Source organism: Plectropomus leopardus, chromosome 1, assembly GCF_026936395.1.
Source record: "Plectropomus leopardus strain MGB_pleo_1.0 chromosome 1, ASM2693639v1, whole genome shotgun sequence".
NCBI lineage: Eukaryota > Metazoa > Chordata > Actinopteri > Perciformes > Serranidae > Plectropomus > Plectropomus leopardus.
This window is the reverse complement of record NC_142176.1, coordinates 20,834,029-20,852,519: the sequence shown is the minus strand read 5'-3', so window position 1 is coordinate 20,852,519 and position 18,491 is coordinate 20,834,029. Positions and strand designations below refer to the sequence as shown.

Here is an 18,491-nt window from a genome sequence, read left to right as displayed (position 1 = left end):
AGTTTGAACAAGATTACATTGCTCCCATCTGTGTGGGATTGTAACCGATTTGATTCTGACATTATCCAGACTGCCTTCCTGGGCCAGCGAGGCCTCATTGAGAACGATTTTCTGACCAAGGTTTTGGATGGCATGGCCTTCGCTGGCTTTGTCTCAGAGAGAGGTCCGCCCTACCGAGCCTGCGATCTCTTTGATGAGGTATTGTATCATGATGTCCCACTTAAAGTTGAACTTAAGAAACCTCACTTGCTTAGCACTGAAAACGTTTCTACACATCCATGTTTTTATACTTATGTGACTATGACAGAGTTTTAAAACAATAACTAGTGACATATAGACATCTGTTATTATAGTGATATAGCTATGTGATGTGCTGTGATGCTTTGAATGTGTTGTACCAGATGATCCATCCCATTAATGTCGTACATGACTTTTTTTTGTGTGTGTTTTGTAGCTGGTGGCCTTAGACACTGACAGCTTTAAGGACGAAGAGGTCAACCCTGCCAAGCTGCAGAAGCACATCAGGACAATCTCTGAGCAGCTGTACAAAAATGTAAGGCTTCTTTCAAATAACTACCTTCCCTCTGTTGTATTTGGGTTTTACCATATAGGATTAGTGTTTCCCTGTGTGCCACTTCTATATAAAACTTTCCCCATAAACAATCAACCCACCACCAATACCTTAAGCAGCCAGAGTCAGGGACAAGCCAGGATAATTTATCAAACAACCCCAGATTAGGGGGCTCCAATCAACCATTGACCATTTTCGGTGGATCTTTGTTCTAAATCATAGGTGAAAGGCCTTTTGTTCATGTGCCACTCATGTGTATCTTCCTTTACATTTTTTCTTACATTGTTCGTGCCAAACTTACTTGTCACTCTGCCTGCTGTGCTCAGATTATGAAAAATAATTAACAATAAGGGGTCCTATATATTTATAGAGCATAAAACAGCATAAACAGTGATATATATTGTAATTTTAAAAAAAACTATAACACTTTGATTTTTACCAGACACATCTGGCGTACCAAATCAAACCTTACGGTAGGCTCCACTTTGGGCATCCCTCTTCCAAAAGGTGTGATGGCCCATCAGAAATGCCCATCAGATGACACAAAACATCTGAGACAATGTGCAAACAGCTTCACCGGTCTGACGGTTCTGAAAAACTTAAGCTCACACTCAACATTCACTCTTATATTCATGATTTACTACTAACCTGATGGCCCATCTGCCTGTCCCAAGTGCAGACACTGCACTGATGTAGAGGCTGTGATACACTCCGCTGTCTAGTAACATATGCAGTATGGGAGGCATTTGATTGAATGTATTTCGACATCTGTAGCTGTGTATAAATATGTGTATTAAGCCCCTCTTGTGTAATTGGATCCACTAAATATCTTCCCATGGCGTAAAATAAAACCTGCACTTGAGCACGTCTGCTGGGAAAAATATTAGGGAAAACACCAAGGGCAGATTTTAGCATGCTCTGCACATGTTCTGCTGTATATCCACTGTATATACAGCTGTGTACACTATTATCATGTGTGGTTCCCTTGGGGTGTGCTACAGGAGAACCCAAACCCCCACATGGCATTCCAGAAGGTGCCTCGGCCATCAGAGGGATCCCACCTGCGGGTGCACCAGGTGCCTTTCCCCCTGCTGGATGACGAAAAGGTGGAGAAGGTCGCGCTAGAGGGCATAGCGAAACACAGCAGTGCACCTCCTTCTACTCGACCTGAGAGGAAGTGTGTCGTACCTGCTGGACCAGCAGTCGGTATGGGCTAAAGCTACAACATGCAGTGCATACTGCTGCATACCTGCAGTGTTTTGTTTATGTTAAATCATTTTCACAGTCATAGCTTTAGCATAACTGAGGTCTGCAAAATATGTCTTTGATTTGTGAAAAGCTCTGATGTTTGCAGCAGCTGTAGTTTCAACCTGCAGTGGTTCTGTCTTCCTGTATTCCAGTGTCCATTATGGGTAAGACGGGCTCCGTGTTCAACAGCGCTCGCAGGCTGGAGGTGGTGCGGAGCTGCATTTCCTTCATCTTTGACAACAAGACCCTAGAGACTGAAAAGGTGACGCACAATGTCTTTCATCAGGGGAGCTCATCAACCTTTAATCAAGTTCATTAATTTGCAAGATCTTTGTGTTGTGCTCATCCAACAGGCCGTAACAGAGCTACAGATCTCTCCTCACCTTCGTCATCCTCATGTCTTCCAGCTGCCACACAGATAGATAGGACACACAATCAAACACTCAATCCATGTCGAGATCTTGCAAACTTTGTCAAGCAATAATTTTAGTTTTCACATGGAGGTTAATCTGTTCACCCATGTTTGTCTCTACAAACATCTACACAAAAACATGCCCTTCATCATGGCCTCATGTTTTTTACCCAACATGCATCCAATGTGTTTAAAATGGGATTGTTGCCAGTTACTTTATGTATCCCTCTGGCTTCATATAGAAGTTATATAATACTTGCCTGCATCTCTGTGCTAATGTAAGAATGCATAGCATGAATCCTCTGAAGCCCCATGAAGCCATAAATCCTTCACTGCCAAATGGTCGTTAATCACAGCAGTTCGAAGTAGCTGGGAGCACTGTGTTGGTACATTGTGTTGCTTTGAGTAGTGGATGGATAACAAAATGAAGTCACTCCTCTTTAAATAATGTTTCATAAAGCAGTTACTTGGTTTCTTAAAAACTTGAAAACCTTAAGAGGCATAATTATATCCCATTTTTTCAACAATCACAAAACGTTGCTTGCCTTCTCCCTGTCTCAAATCAAACTCTCTTGTCAGGTCAGTCAATTTTTAGAGGTAATTTATTCATTTCTAAAACTCTCTTTGTCCACCTTTCTCTTGAAAGACGCTGCCGGCTGCACTGCGAGCACTGAAAGGCAAAGCCGCTCGCCAGTGTTTGACTGAGGAACTGAGTCTTCATGTTCAGCAGAACCGCGCCATACTGGACCACCAGCAGTTTGATTACATCATTCGTATGATGAACTGTGCTCTGCAGGTACGTCACGCAACAGAAATTCATGCTGACATGAATCATAGGCCATTCTACTGCATCAATACTGCAAACAGATGGGACACATGTACAGTATTCCAAACAGCCATGGAGGTATATTGCTGTTCTTTGGAAAAGTCTAGACTTTTTTCAAACTAAAAATATATTAACAATAACTTTGATAATCAACTTTTTTTTCCTATGTCTTCAATGTGAGTATTTCCTGCTCTTATTTGTTTGATATTAATATAACAAAACAATTCATATGAAAATGATGCATTGGGCTCTAGAAAACTGTGGTGTTCATTTCTGACATTTGGTGTGGACGAAGTAATTCAATTAAATGATAACAAGAAACTAAAAAAATACAAAATCTGTATTTAACCCCACACATGATGCAACATTCAGTGATATAGCATCATTAATTAATCAATACATCAGTAAATTTTATAGACGGTACACTCTGACATCACAAGCCTGAACTTGTTTTTATACCAAAAACTGTACCAAAAAAACTCTAAATTTCTGCACCCTGGAAGTAGTTTTACAAAATGTCAGTTTTCAGTGACCTGGAACTTTGTATCTATCAGTCATTCATTATCTGTAACTGTTCATGTGCTTAAGGGTCGCAGGGGGCTGAAGTCTATCCCAGTTGTCATAGGGGCCCTCCCTTTCATGGTCCAACCCCACCCCACCCCAGATTCAAACCAGGGACCCTCCATCTGAGAGGCAACAGTGCTATCTACTACACCACTGTGCTGCCCTACTTTGTATATACTTAAAAAAAATATATTCTGCTCCAAACAGGAAATTAACTGTTGTGGTGCAGTGTGTTTACCCAAACTGTAACAATAGAAGATAATAAAATATGATATTTGTTATGAAATTATTACTGTGAATATTGGTAAAAGACTAATTCAATAACATTTCATAACCAACAGATCACAGTAAAGGTTATCAGATGTCTTTCTGTTATGACTGCTTAACAGATCTGACCCCAAAACTTGTGACCCAGATTCTGACCAAAGCAACATCTAAAACTGATGCCAAATGTTTACACGTCTGGTTAAAGTTGTACAAGTTTTAGTGCTGTACCCCAAATTACCAGCAGATGCAATACTTTATGAGTTGTAATTAGTTCTAGTTTTGCTAAATGTGTAAGTGGGACCATAGTTGACTTTTATAGTACAAAGCTGTTCTTCCCCTTCAGCTTCTTTATTATTTATTTTTGTCTTTGTTGACAACAATCAGCAGCATGTCGTCAGACTGAGCCCTCACGATACTGCTCTTGTTTATCAAATATGTTTGTCTCTATCTGGTGCCTTCATGCCTCGGCTACTTGTCAGAGGGAGTAAGTAATGTGTTTTTGTGCAGCTTGTAAAGAGTCAGTGAGGCTTCACTCAACCAGAGCAGCCGGGTTTTTATTGGTGGTTCCTCATGTTTTACTGCCTCAAATCGGCCCTTTCCAGGGATTTTAATAATTTTAAGCAGTCTTCCTCACAGAGTGCAGCTTTTATGGAGTGACTTTAGATTCCAGTCATTCTCTTTTCCCCCCCAAATGATTGAAAGCCAATTAATCCCTCCATCTGCCCAGGCCAGGGACATGCAAGGTCATTTGACGTGCTCCATTTTGCTCCACAGCGGGGAAAATGAGGCTAAGTGCAGCATTGATGTCTTTGGCTAATATAATGTCTACCTGGCAACGCTACTGATTTCCAAATTTAATTATGTGTGCTATTCCATGCATGCAGAGAGATGTGAAAAGAAAAACTATGCAGTGTTGCATCATCCACTTTATGCCGCGTAATGTCTGACTGTCTTCATTTCCAGGAAGAGAAATGAGCTCTGTGCTGCTGCGTGACAGGGGTTTGTCTGAGATGTGCATTTGTTGAAATGCCAAGAAATGGCAAGATGTCTTGATCAAACCACCATCTCTTTAGCGTGTCCTCTTAAGGCGAGACTTGAATAATATTTTTAAGTCTAAATTATTGCAAAGCTGCTTACTGTGCCATGTTATGGACACATAGTTGATAGCAGACAGTGGGTCATTTTGTGTGCTGAAACGAGATCCTGATGTATTAGCTTTTGTTGGAAGATATGAGTGATACATTTTTTTACAATTGTTCCAAAGTTGGACACGAAATAAGCTTCAACATGAAATGATGAACAATGCAGCAAACCTCCATGAAGGATTTCATAAGGAGATAATTCAGAATTGCATTAGCCTTTTCACAGTTCTGCAGTTGTTATTTGGTCAAGGACAAATTCTGTAAAACAGGTAATTAATCTGGAAAAATGTGCAAAAAATGCTGATGAACTTTTTGTTAGACTATATATTGTGCATTCATTTATTCATTATCACTAACTGCTTATCCTAATCAGGCTTATAAGGGGGCTTGAGACTTTTCCAGCTGACACACCAGATAGACTCAACCATTCAGGCTCACATTCAATTTTGGGTCAAAAGTTAACGTAATGTAGATGTCTTTGGACTTTGGGAGGGAGCCAGAGAGCTCGGAGAAAACCCACAATGACACGGACGGCCTCGGCCGACTGATGGCTTCACACCTGCTTTTGCTGTAAGGCAACAGTGCTAACATCTGTACCACCATGCAGCCCATGATATAGTGTCCCAGAAATAATCGTGTTACATGACATGATATTAGTGTAATTTTGAGTCTTTTTTTTTATGCCACTGATATAACAATTATAGCATAATAATAAACCCTGCTGTTTATTCAGGCATTATATTAGCTGAAATATTGGTGTCATTCTGAAAATAAACACGCATGTAAACACAACAGGCAGGCAGTATCGAGGTCAGCAAAATGATCAAGGTAATGTTAAAATATTGTACAATAAGTCAATAACGTAATTATTGTGAGAGGCCTAATGATGACAGTTGATTAATTGGATTTGAATGAAGGTTCATATTAAGAGAACTTTACTCTAAACACGTATACAATGCAAAATGAGAGAGGTCTGTCTTACTTAACCTTTATTATAGAATTAAATCTATATGTCATCACTATGTATTAATATTTCAGAATAAAAGTCCTAGAGTGAGTTTTAAAGACCAGTTTGACTCCCTTGAGTTCCTCTGGCATGCTGCTGAAAAGCCAATGATCCACAGCCACACATGAGGAAAGATGTGATCATTTTACACATGGAGAAGAGATTTGATGTGCGTTAACAGAAACATGGGATAAGATACAGTCAGCCATTTTCTGATGGCTTTTTGTTTGTTTTTTTAATTTTACTGTGTATTGTTTGTCATCTCTTCTCATACTTCAGGATGGAAGCCAGGCATTTGTTCCTGGCTTTCATTTCTTGGTCTCAGCTCAGTTGTGAGGGATTTGTCTCCGATGAGCTGTGAAAGAAATATAAATAGTAAATTGCAGGGCCAGTAATTACTTTCATATTCTGTGCTCTGCCCTTTCTTTTGACGCCCAGCCATGTAAGAACCCCCAAATTATATTACAGCTAGCGTGCATGTGCATGTGTGTATGTGTGTGTGTGTGTGTGTGTGTGTGTGTGTGTGTGTGTGTGTGCGTGCCCGCGCCTGTGTGCGTACGTGTGTAAGAGATCCTTCTATGCCTAACAAAAGCCAAAGTGACCTATTGTGTAAAAAATGTTGCTTGGTCTTTATGCAATGACAGCATGATGCCTCATTAGGATTTCTGGCGTCCATGTTGATGGGTCACATTGATTTTCAATGACATCATTTTTATGAGGCCAATTACAATATTTATCGTTTAACTGTCAACTTCAGGCTAAGTGACAGTTCTGCTGTCTGGTTGCAATCAGTGTTTGCAGGGGAGCACAGCCGCAGGAAGTGGTATGTAATACAAAAATGTACAATAAGTCAAAGAGTTGGACATTAGAATCAGGTGGTGCTGTACCTTGTCACGACTTGTCAGTTTTCTTTTTTTTGTCAGTTTACTTCCTTTTTTTGTAACAACATGAAAAAATGTTGATACTTTCTCTTGAATGAGTTGATATGTTCGGAAAACATTTACAGTGACGCATTTTTTCCTGTAAAAACATCTGTTGTAATCCTTATCAATTTTTCTGCCATGAATCACGCACAGTAACAACCCTCATTAAGGTATTTCAATTAATTGCACATTTATTTTGTGTGGGTGTGTGGGTATGTGTGTGTGTGTGTGTGTGTACTGGTCACTGTTCCAGCTTTTAGAAGTTAAGGTTGCGCAAGTCCATGTGGGGGAATGAGTCCTGCTGTGGATGTATCCTGGCATCCCAACCATTTCCTGTCAGATAGGATTATGAGCCCTCTGCGCTCTGCTCTCTCATGGCCGAGGGCCTCATGATGGTGCTCACAAACACACTCTGAGCGGCAGTTTACTGTGGGAGGGGATTAGGGTAGGAGGTCCATGGGAAGCGACTGCAACGGCAATGAGTCCATGAGTTCCGCATGAGCTTGACTGTCTGATGTGGAACAGTGTGCAAGAACGCACGTTACACGCAGATGTTGCTGCAGAGCTTGAGGCATCAGGGCCTCAGACACTGACATGTCTCAGGCTCTGTCGACACTTATGCAGATATTTTTGAATATTTTTTTCCCTCCATCTAAAAAAAATAGTTGCGTCCACACAACCTTCATGATAGTAACCAGAGTTCTGAAAAATCTGAGCTTTAGAAGTTTTAGGCCACTAAAACTTAGATTTCGGTACACTTCCTTCAATCTAACCATTGCCTAGATCTCCCTTCTGCCCAGCAAAATTTTCACTTGCTCTGGGGCTGTTGCTCAAACTACAGGCTGTATTTCAGCGTTTTTGTATTGCTGACCTCCCATGATGCCACTGCAGACACAAAGAGCCTAGAAGCAGATCAAAAGACAGACCCGCGTCTCTCTCTAAAACTCGGACATAAATCCGATCAAATGATAAAACCAGGCAGCGCTGATTGAAACCAAGATAATGTTAGTGCAATCAAATGTTTTCAGCAACTTGTTTTAGCTTACCGTTAAACTGTAATATGGGAACGTTTGTTACCAGCCAGCCGCCATCGTGTCAAACAGACGCATTTGCATTATGTCACCCACCACCAGGAACATTTATTGGTCTGCTGCAGTGCAGTGCATTGTGGTAGTTGTAGGTTTTCTACCTCTTCAGCAAAGTGGATGCCACAGCCCTTTCTTTTTTTTGTTTCCTCTGGTTTGAAAAGTATTTGTGTCTTTCTGCTGCATAGATGGCCTCATTTTATGTGAGGACCCTCTTTGATGAAATACTTCTATAATCGTGAATAGACGACTTTATTACATTTTTACATTATTTAGATCATAAATTTGTCTCTTGCTGTGAGAACATGACCTCTGTCTGCCTTAGTGGTCTTGATGGACTGCCTTATGTAACATGGCCACTGGGAATCTGAACTGGGTATCATTCCCACTGTTCCTCTCTGACGTCTACCAGTATGACCAGGTAAACATCTCCGTTAATCACATTTCATGTTTTCGCTATGGAATCTGTTTATTACTAATCCAGACAGCAAAGATTTGACCTATGTGGCTTATTGCTATCCCCGATAGTGATTCAAGCCACAATTACCATTAATAAGAGTTGACATTTTTGCCGGTAGCGACGAAAAGTGTCATAAAAACGTGTCACAATAGTCTGTCAGTTCATCACAACTTTCCTGGAACTTCTCAGGAATACACAGGAAGCTGCTGTGTGTTCACATCCTGCAGTTTTTCTGTCATGTGTTCATGCTTCTTGTTTTTGCTCACTGTATACGTGTCGGAGACAGAGTTGCTGTGTTAGTCATCTGAGCCATCATAGCGCCTGCCGCTTCAAGAATGAGGGGAAAAATATTGAGACTTTCGGTAAATAATAGGAGGAAAGGAAGCCTGCAGGGGATACACAACACCCTCCTCTCCCTCCATTCTTGAAAACCCAAATAAGCATTTAACATATTTCCTCCACCCTGCACCATGTGGATCTATTCAGCTCTGTGACAATGATTGAGTCCTAAATAAAATAACACCTTTGCCTTTTGTCAAGTTCCTCATGAGATGCTGACAGACTAGAAAGAGCTCAACTTCTCAGATTTCACTTTTCATTCAGTCTAATGTCAGACCTGCTGTAGATTTCACTGCTTATCTGTTTGCTTTGTTAGGTGACCTCCCAACTTTTGAGCCGTCACTTAGCCTCTCTGTCTACTAACAGGAGATTATGGTGGAGGTTTGCAGGTAACAATAATTGTGGTTTAAGTAAAGCTGATCAAGTCTACCTTAATATTAGATATGATGTGTTGATGCAGCCTCTGGATGAAGCTTTTCTTCATGTGAAGCTTGACTGTCGCCTTCTCTTTTCCAAATAGCCAGAGACTTTCCTGACTGAACTTTACACTTCTTTTTTTTGTAAGAATAATTCTGGTTTGTTAATTATTCACACCTTTCTGCCTGTGCCTTTCCACTTGTTCGATATTGACTGGGGTCCATGAACTCCTGTGACCTGCCACATTGTTAAGGATGCTAGTAAACAATGCTTTGGTGCTGCTCCAAGCGGGAACATTTCACCGCAGCCCAAATAACTGCAAAGAAAAACAAAAGCAACAAGAAAAATAAAACAGAAACTATGTTGCTTAATCAACGGGGGTTCAGCCTTTTATGTGTCGCTGTGGAACTTGTGTTTCGCATTTTCACCCCTCCGTGCATTCTTGTGTGGGGGGGATTTTTTTTTATGGGAGGAATGGCGGTAACAGAGGCCCCCCATCACAGCATTCTTCCCCCTATCTCTCTCGCCAAAATTAGGACTCTGATAAGACTGATAAAATGTTGCATAGTTTTAGAAAAACTCAGTCATGAACTTAAAGGAGTAGTGTGTAAGCTTTAGGGGGATTAAGTGGCATCTAACAGCGAGGATTGTGGATTTTAAACAGCTGAAACTTTTCCGGTTAGAATTTCTTTAGTGTTCATTGTTCAGGAGGTTTTTACCAGGAGCTGAATTATCCGCAGAGGTGTCTTCCTCTCCAAGGCACATGGACTAGGTGATTTAAGTTTCATGTTAAGAAATGAGTGTTTCTCTGACGTAGTTCGGCTGGTGATAGACAGGCCACTTGTCTTGCACCTGCTAATGTGTGCTCACCTTTTTCGCGGATAACTCATGATTTAGATGTTTAGGTAGTTTTTTACCTGGAGCTGAAAAAAATAAGTGTTTTTTCAACACTGCTTGCTGCAGAGGAAACATGAATGGCCCTATCTAGAGCCAGTGTTTGGTTTGTCCATTCTGAGCTACTGTAGAAATATGGCGGTGCAACATGGTGATCACCGTTGATGATGACTTAATCCCCATAAAAACTGAAGAAAGCATACTTATTAAATTATATTCCATTTCTGCCGATATATCACCCTAAATCCTACACACTGGACCTTAAGGATTTCTGTATATGTGTGTGTTTGCATTTTCATGTGACTAAAAAAGAGAGACTTTGTTATACACATGCGTACACATTTTCTGCATATGAGGACCCACTGGGGGTTATGAGGTGCAGCACCAGGTCAGAATCAGTGCTGTTGTCGGTACGTGGTCTTAAATCAAGTTTCCTCTGGCCACTCTCCTACACAGAGTTCAACAACTAAATCCCAACAAAGCTTACCACAGATAAGTACCAATTTCCTGCCAATGAAGTACTTTTGAGTCCAACTCTCATCCTTTTCTCTCATTCTCCTGTTCTCATCATTCTCTGTGATCAGTGCAAGAAAAGTTTTGTTGGGGCCCCAAAGTCCTGTGCTTTAAGCCTCTTAATGTGCTATTCATCGTAATACTGGTCTCTCGAAAGGACCACTAAGCACCACCTCTTTGACCTGAAATAATCTGAAATACAAAGACTTTTTGGCACAATGTATAAATGTCAGAGAGGGAATATTTTTTAACTGTTTCCTGATTTTTAAAATAAATCAATAAATTATATTTAAAAAAATCAAATTAGCTTTCTGGCTATTTGTGGCTTTTTGATAAATTGACACAGCTTGTTGTGGCCAAAACAACTGGAATTTGTGTAATGCCTTGTGGTTCTGTTTAATGAGACTTGTATGGCAGCCTAGTTATGTTAAACAAACATTAGCAGTAAATTGAATGCTGAAGCTCTCCAACATTTGTGTCAAGGCAGGGATTATATAAGGCTATTGAAAGCATATGTCAGAATATTGGAGCAGAACCGAGTGAGTGGTTTTGGCAGACCTTTTTTTTTAGCATCACCCTGACATTAAACAGGACAGGAGTGTCTTTACGTAACAGGAAGTTACATTTGCTGAAGATGGATTCTTTGCCCCCAGTGTTCTCCAGAGGTCACATCTCAAGCTCAGGTCTTCAGTGGTGTGTGTGATGATGTCATATGTTGAAAGATGCAAAGGTTTGTGCATTACATAAACCATTTTAGAATAGATACAGTGTTGCAGACAACTAAGTGACACTGATGAAGATGTCTTCAGCGGAGTTTGCCCTCTGGTCCTGGAGTGTATGACCTCTCTATTGGAAACTTGTGCTCCTTGTTTTTGGGGCTCAAGTGAGAAAAGGTGTTTGCATAGCTGTGTAACAGGTCTCCTGCTGTGTCATGCTCTGCTCTCACTTCTCTCCTGTTTTTTGACCCACAGGACTGCTCCAGCTCGGAGGAGTACACCGTGGCTGCTGCACTGCTGCCCCTGTCAACAGCCTTTTACAGGGTAAGGAAATTAGTTAGAAATAAGAATATATGTGAGTTTAATTTAATGAAGCCTCTGCTTGGTTAAGTGTAAAGCGTGATGTAGTATCTAAAGACCCAGACACACCAAACTGACATCAAAGGCCGACTGTTTTGTCACCTCATGTCGCCTGTGTTGGCCAAAAAGTTGCACATGAACACACAGCAAAGACTACAGACAGCAGCCAACTGGCACGTTCTGCACCTGCTAAGAGGAAATAACTCACTATTGCAGCTGCCAGCAGTAGTTTGTATTTGTCATTCCAAAACGGAAACCAAAAGACCGTTAGGATGGGGTCAAGACAACACAACCTGATGTTAAAATAAAAAAAATATTTAGTGTCCTCTAGAAAAGAATAACATAAACTATTACCTACTGTTTTTGCTAAAGAGCTTGATATCTAAAAACATAATCTTACCTAACAACACAAGTTTGTATTGATCTCAAACCCTCATGAATTCAATATTTGCTTGCTTTCTTCACTTCTGTTTCTCTACTCGTGCTTTGAGCTAAACTGCCAGTCAGAGTGACTGCATTCACCAACAGGCTGTACGTTTCTGATGCCAAAAAATGTTGTTAAAGGGCCAACTACTGCCAACAGTGCTGGACACAGACGCTCACTGACGGTCTACATGCCTGTGACATCTGATCTCTCTTAACTGATGCTTCCATTCACATGATGGATATTGAATAAATTGGCAAAAGGGTATAGACTGAATAGAATACTAAGTACTCTATTGGTATCTTTAAAGGTATTGGTGTTTTAAATTTGTAAATGACACCCAGCCTTATGTATAGAGGGAGCTGTAGGCAGATAATAGAGGAAGGAGCCCAATCAATCTTTCCTGATCCTTCGGCATGTACATACACAGAAAAGCATGTTGAAACCTCTATAGCAACATGTAGGGAACGAGCTTTGGCCTTTCCAAACCACATTATCAACACAGGGTGGCTGCATCAGTCACCACAACTGTGTACCCAGAGCTAGCTTGTTGCTATGGGGACAGACACAACTGTCCACACTGGGTTTTTGTTGGGTACCAGTGCCATGCCCTGATGGGCTGGATTGGGACCTGGCCGGCACTACATGACTCATCCAGCTCACATGTCCAAGACTGATGTAAGTCTCTTAGATAAACCTAGTGTTGTTTTTCTTGTTTCTCTTCAGCACCACCAATGTTAAAAATTCATCCATTATGTCAGTGTTTCTAACCTAAGTGCACATCCAGTATACCACAACAAAGCAATTTCTGTTTCATAAGGGAAGAATATTCTGAGAATGCAACAGATTTCTCTTTGTTATTTACACATGATTTGAACTGGAGACAAGCTCAAGCTCTGCCTCACCCAAAGGGTGAAAAGTAAAGTGAGGTCAGGGGGGATCTGCCAAAATGACTCTGTGACGCTGTAATCTTTGCTTTAGTGGAACAAGGATCATGCAGTCAAAATGTGAGAAAAACAAAGGTTGGTGATGGTGGATCTCACTACTGTACCGTTCCTAGTTTAAGTGTTACAAAATTCAGCCTATATATCGGGCAACATGAATGGGATGCCTTCATTTTTCAAAGAACAATATGTACCATGCCATTGCAACATACTTAACCATCGCATTTTTCATAGGCCCCTCACCACCCATCCATCTTGATCCTAACATGGAACTTATATAACATCTGCTCGCATGGTCTCTCAGCCGTTGCTAAAACATTACAGTAGCTATGTGTTCTACAAACTGTTAATGATCAACCTGCCCTTGAATCTGACCAGACAAGACCACGAAAGTCACTGGAAAGAATGTGAGAGTAGTTGAACATGAACACTTAAATGTGAGAGTTGTTGTTGTTAGTCCTAGTCCTTTCTGACTAGGACTAACACGATATTAGATTTTCACTGCACAATTATAATGGTCAAAAGACTTCACGATAAGTTATATAAGGATACCTATTGAAATCTTAAAATAAAAAATAATGAAATCAATTAAATTCATATTTAATTTTGTTAATTTAGTTTAGTTTATTTAATTAATCTAAAGGACAGCATGCAGTGACTTTGATTATTTACAAGAAGTTGAGACATGGTTGCACCAGATTTAGCAAGATGCTAGTTTCCATCTACACTTAACAGGCTGATGCAATTCATATAATTACAGTATAGAACACAGAACAAATGCCCCACTGGATAGCATAAAATACAGTATAGTAGTATTCACAATTTTTAAATTTTTAAACACTTTTTAAACACATTTTAAAGTGACGAAGTTCCCAGTGCAAACAGTACACATTTCGCGTTTGTCTCTTTTTTGGAAAAGGAGTTACACAGAAAATAGTAGTGCAGGGAGGTGGAGGGAGAGTCGGTGACCTGGGATTAACATGCATCTTGGGTCTAGTAGTCACAATAGGACAGTGCTATATACAAGTGTAAATGACCGCCGAGATACATTGTGATCTGATCACTTGCCAAAGTGGTCTGGACGAGGATTGCGTCATCAGCACAGGACGTGTTTTTGTTTTTTTTCTTTGTGAAAGCGCATTCACAAATCCAAACACAAGTGTTCAGCTGGAGACGCATGATAACCACAGGTGTGAATGGCGCTGTCTCGGCTGTACACTTGTGTTCAGATCACCAAAACCCATGTTCATACCAGGTCTAAACAGGCTTGGTAACTATACAAAATAATACCAGACAAACCGTTATTCTTAGTGGATAGAGAAAAGGCAATCAGATGGTGTTTTGGAAGACAAAGTTAGACAGGAAAAAAAGTAAAAAATTTTAAGAGACCCTGGATTATTTACACTATATTATTGTACGTGTGTCATTAACATGACATCAATATTTTTTATTCACAGATAACTGTTGTCTGTAGTGGGTCGTGTAATCAAGATAGATTAGAAAATCTTTATTAAACCTAATATCAGATAGCTGGTCTTATTTTTATTAGATTTATATGTATAAAATCATGTAAGTCTGCTCCACTTAAGAGAATGTTTGGCGGTCCTGTGTTGCCACTGTTACATTGTTTGAAGGAAAGCTCTGCTTCTTGTAAATGCCACTACGAAACTATTTCTTTTTTCAAGTCAGCACATTTGCGCTGAGAATCAAATCATTGACCCACCCAAAACTGTTTCCTGCACTGACCCACTTAACTGCATGTTGACATTAATCTTGAACCCGTCTCCATAAGCAGGAGCAGGGGCTCATCCTTTGATTTCCTGCACATGCTCTGCAAGAGTTTTCAGTATAAACTCATTCGAGAGTAAAATTGTTCTTGATATTTATGATTTAAATCAGAATATCAGTGTTAAAGTAGCTACACATTTTATTCAGAAGTGCATAGTTTTCACATAATGTGAGAGTAGTCATAACAAATGTTGTTGTTGTATTTTTACTGGTTTTGCATGCCAAACATCCAGGCCCTGTTAGTTCAAGTTCAGGAGTCAGACATTGGTCAAATCCCTGTTTAATATTCTTGGCCAGACTTTGGCGAGCTCACACTGTGGTCATGCTCACAGTGGTCGTGTCCCCATGGCCTTAAAGTCTCCAGGTCGGGGAACGTGGGAACCCCCCCCCCCCGCGCTGCAACTGTCTGCTCCAGAATCTCTTGATGGAGACAGACAGTATTTAGTATCTGGCCATATGTTAACACTAAACAGTTTATGCAATTGACCCACATTCTATGTTTAGTTATTTTTCTTTGGCATTTCTTTGGTTTCCTCTCAGCTTCTTGGATGTTTTGCACAAGCTAAACCACTATGGAAAAATATTTGGTAGATGTTTGTTAATATTTCAGATAGAAGGAAGGTGAAACTGATTTGCAAAATATCTTTCGGCCTAGATCATGGTGTCTTTTGGCCCGTGTAGGTAAAGTTTATCTAAATGCCACATAACCTTTGTACAATGGCTGTTTGTTAGAGGTGAGGTTTTACATTTTGCTGTGATTCAGTAATCTGCAGGGACAGTTCCTCTGGCAGTCATTATCTAGTGCTGGGGTGGGTTTATCAGAAGATGAACAGGTGTCATTGGGTCTGTTGTTATTCTGCCCTTTGTGGTCCCACATGATATTGCATCTCCAATTTGGATGTGTCACCAGACTAAATGCCCTTGTGCTGAGAAAAAAAAACACAGCAGCAAGTGAAACACCCAAACACAAATCTGGATGACTTCCACAGCAAGAACACTTGACTGTTATCATTCTTTCAGCCATAGTTTATTCATGGGGTGATTTGGCAGCTCGCTTTGTCAAACCGCTGTCCACCATGTCCTCACGAGGAAAATGACGTACTGCGTGACCCTTGTATATCTCAGAAATGTCCAGCCCTCAATTTACCATGTCTCTGTTTACTTTGTTTTGGAACATTTATGTTACTTGTACATCATGTTTCTTCTCAGTTCTGGCCTATGGATGCCATGGTGGCTTTGTTTATTAATCTGAAGTTCAGCATGTTTTTCTATGTTTGTTTGACGTGACTGAAGACTGTAAATACATTGTTAGAATAGAGAGGGTTTTTTTTCATGGTTTCAGGATGTGAGTAGTTTTCCTCACAATACACTGACTCGTGTAGAATTGCAAAAATGAGGAGATTGATTGTGTACAGGTCAGGCATGCGTTCCCACAGAGGACTTGTTCAGAAATAATGACTGTTTTTGTATCTACAATTCAGGAATGCAACAAATTCTTCCAAAACATTTGTAAATAATGTTGCTGCCCCAAGGCTGGTGACATATCAGGTACAGCTTTTTTCACTCAGCGTCTACATGCAAGTATACACTCTCCTCAGTGACAACATGCACCGATGCTCAGTCTCTGCGAGACACAGTTAACATGTGTGATGCCGTATGGCTGTCCAGCTGATTTTTGGAGGCCGCAGTCAATCATAGCATGAACCTTGGGATCATGTCCCAGAGTTCAAAACAAGATCCCAGATCCTGATAGCCTCATTCCTTTGACCTGTACACAGCATTTTTTTTTCCTTTCTGTCTCCTCTTGTGGTTTCTCTGCTTGTTTTTCACCCTTTCTCCCTCAACCCTGCATTCCTCCTCTTCACCGGTCATTTAGCCAGATGTGTCTAATAGTGTCGAACTCCCTCCTTCCTTTTTCATCTCCACTTCCTACTCTCCTTTCCTCCTCCCTTTCCTCTTCTTTCTCCTCCATTTCCCTTTCCCCCTCCTTGTCCATCTGTCTTGTGGATGTCTCTTTAGGCTCTGTGTATTATCATATTGGAAAGAGATGACCTGGGTCAAAATGACCTGCACATATCTGACAAGTCCAAAAAAAGAACAGCCAGTCTGAGTATAGACAAATCACACACAGAAACCTCCCCTCCCCCAACACACACCCACACAACATCTGCTGCAAGACACATAACACACTCCTGTGATAGAAAGATATTACCAAACCACCCAGAGGGTTTCACTTCTTATCTTATTGTTCAGCTCCGTCCTTAAAATCTGACCTCTTTGCAGTCGATCTGAAGATCATGTATTCCACAGTCCAGTGCCAGGGTTTGTCACATTACAGCCTCTCTTCAAAGCATTTCTAGACACAGGATATTTTTCGTTTTATTCAGCATTTCTCTGGCCTCATCCCCATACTCAATTTAAAGCAGAAATCCTGATTCCTTCCAAACTTTACTATTAACAGAGCCATTATTGACCAGGAATAATTTTTAAAAATCTGCCTGGAGCTGCAAAACATATTTGAGCCTTATGGTAACACAGCCTATAAAGTCTAAATTTGCCTTTCAACAATACTAATAGGTCTAAATGAGCATTCATGAATATGCTTTACCACAATTTGGCTTCTCTACAATAGACTGTCTGTGATTACTGAGTACTTTAACTTTGCAGTGTGACAGTGAGAGCAAACAAATCCATCCATGCACTGTTAAATTTTCTGTTTTCCTCCGAGATTTTTACTTTTTAGATTATCGGACAATGCAGAGTCAGATAACAGGGGGAAACAAATGAGAGGGGCAACGCCATCTGCCAAGTCAAAAGTCTGAGCTCACTTCAGCTTTCACATCTTGGATCGGACAAACAGTCCATAAAGACTACATGATATGCAAGAACTGTGTCATAAAAGTGAAGTTCACGGGCAACACAACAAACATCCATAGCTACGTGATACCCCATGATCGTTATCGTTATGGAGAAAAAGGCAAAAACTACCAACCACTGTCAGTCAGCCTACAATGTGTGTGTATTAATTACGCATGAAGCTAAGACTTTATGCACTTTTTCGTACATTCTTTTGTCTTGGTTGTTGAATTCTGGAAAACTGACACCACAATGCAGTAAAAAAAATCTGTTTTTCAGAGTTATTTTTTTCTTTTCAGTTACACAGATTTCGTGATGTATCGTTCATGATTTTCCTACATTATATCAAGTCTTGCAGAATCATTGTATTGTTATACCATAGTTAATGTGGGCAACATATCTACATAGTATCCTTTTATGTTTCCTACCCCTTCTGTCGTCCCAGCTCTCCTCTCTCTTGGCTTCCAGCCCATCACACTGGGAATAGAGCTGTTTTTCTTCTGTCTGTTGTAATTATAATAACCTCTCTAGTTCTCATCCTTCAAAGGCCAACTGTGAAGTGATAATGGGAAGTACTGTTCTGTGTCAGGCTCAGGGGAGAGAAATCAGAAGCTGATCAAATAACAGGCATGAGACTAACATGTGGCCTTTAGACTGCAGGGAGATGGACCCTTGGTGAATGTTGGTCATTTTTTGGTACCCTGTGCTTCTGTTGACACCATGTTATATGTGGTGT

The 18,491-nt window shown here is 40.5% G+C and overlaps 1 protein-coding gene across 3 annotated transcripts in view; it reads left to right on the top strand.

Annotated features, from left to right (window-relative positions):
* Positions 1-18,491, top strand: part of sbf2 (SET binding factor 2) — a 127,767-nt gene that overhangs the window by 68,743 nt on the left and 40,533 nt on the right. For all 3 annotated transcript variants that reach the window (XM_088077483.1, XM_042486169.2, XM_042486090.2), the window contains exons 12-17: positions 70-198; positions 455-553; positions 1,573-1,777; positions 1,972-2,081; positions 2,878-3,027; positions 11,639-11,707. In XM_088077483.1, coding sequence (XP_087933609.1) covers positions 70-198; positions 455-553; positions 1,573-1,777; positions 1,972-2,081; positions 2,878-3,027; positions 11,639-11,707 — 762 coding nt within the window. The remainder of the gene's footprint in view (positions 1-69; positions 199-454; positions 554-1,572; positions 1,778-1,971; positions 2,082-2,877; positions 3,028-11,638; positions 11,708-18,491) is intronic.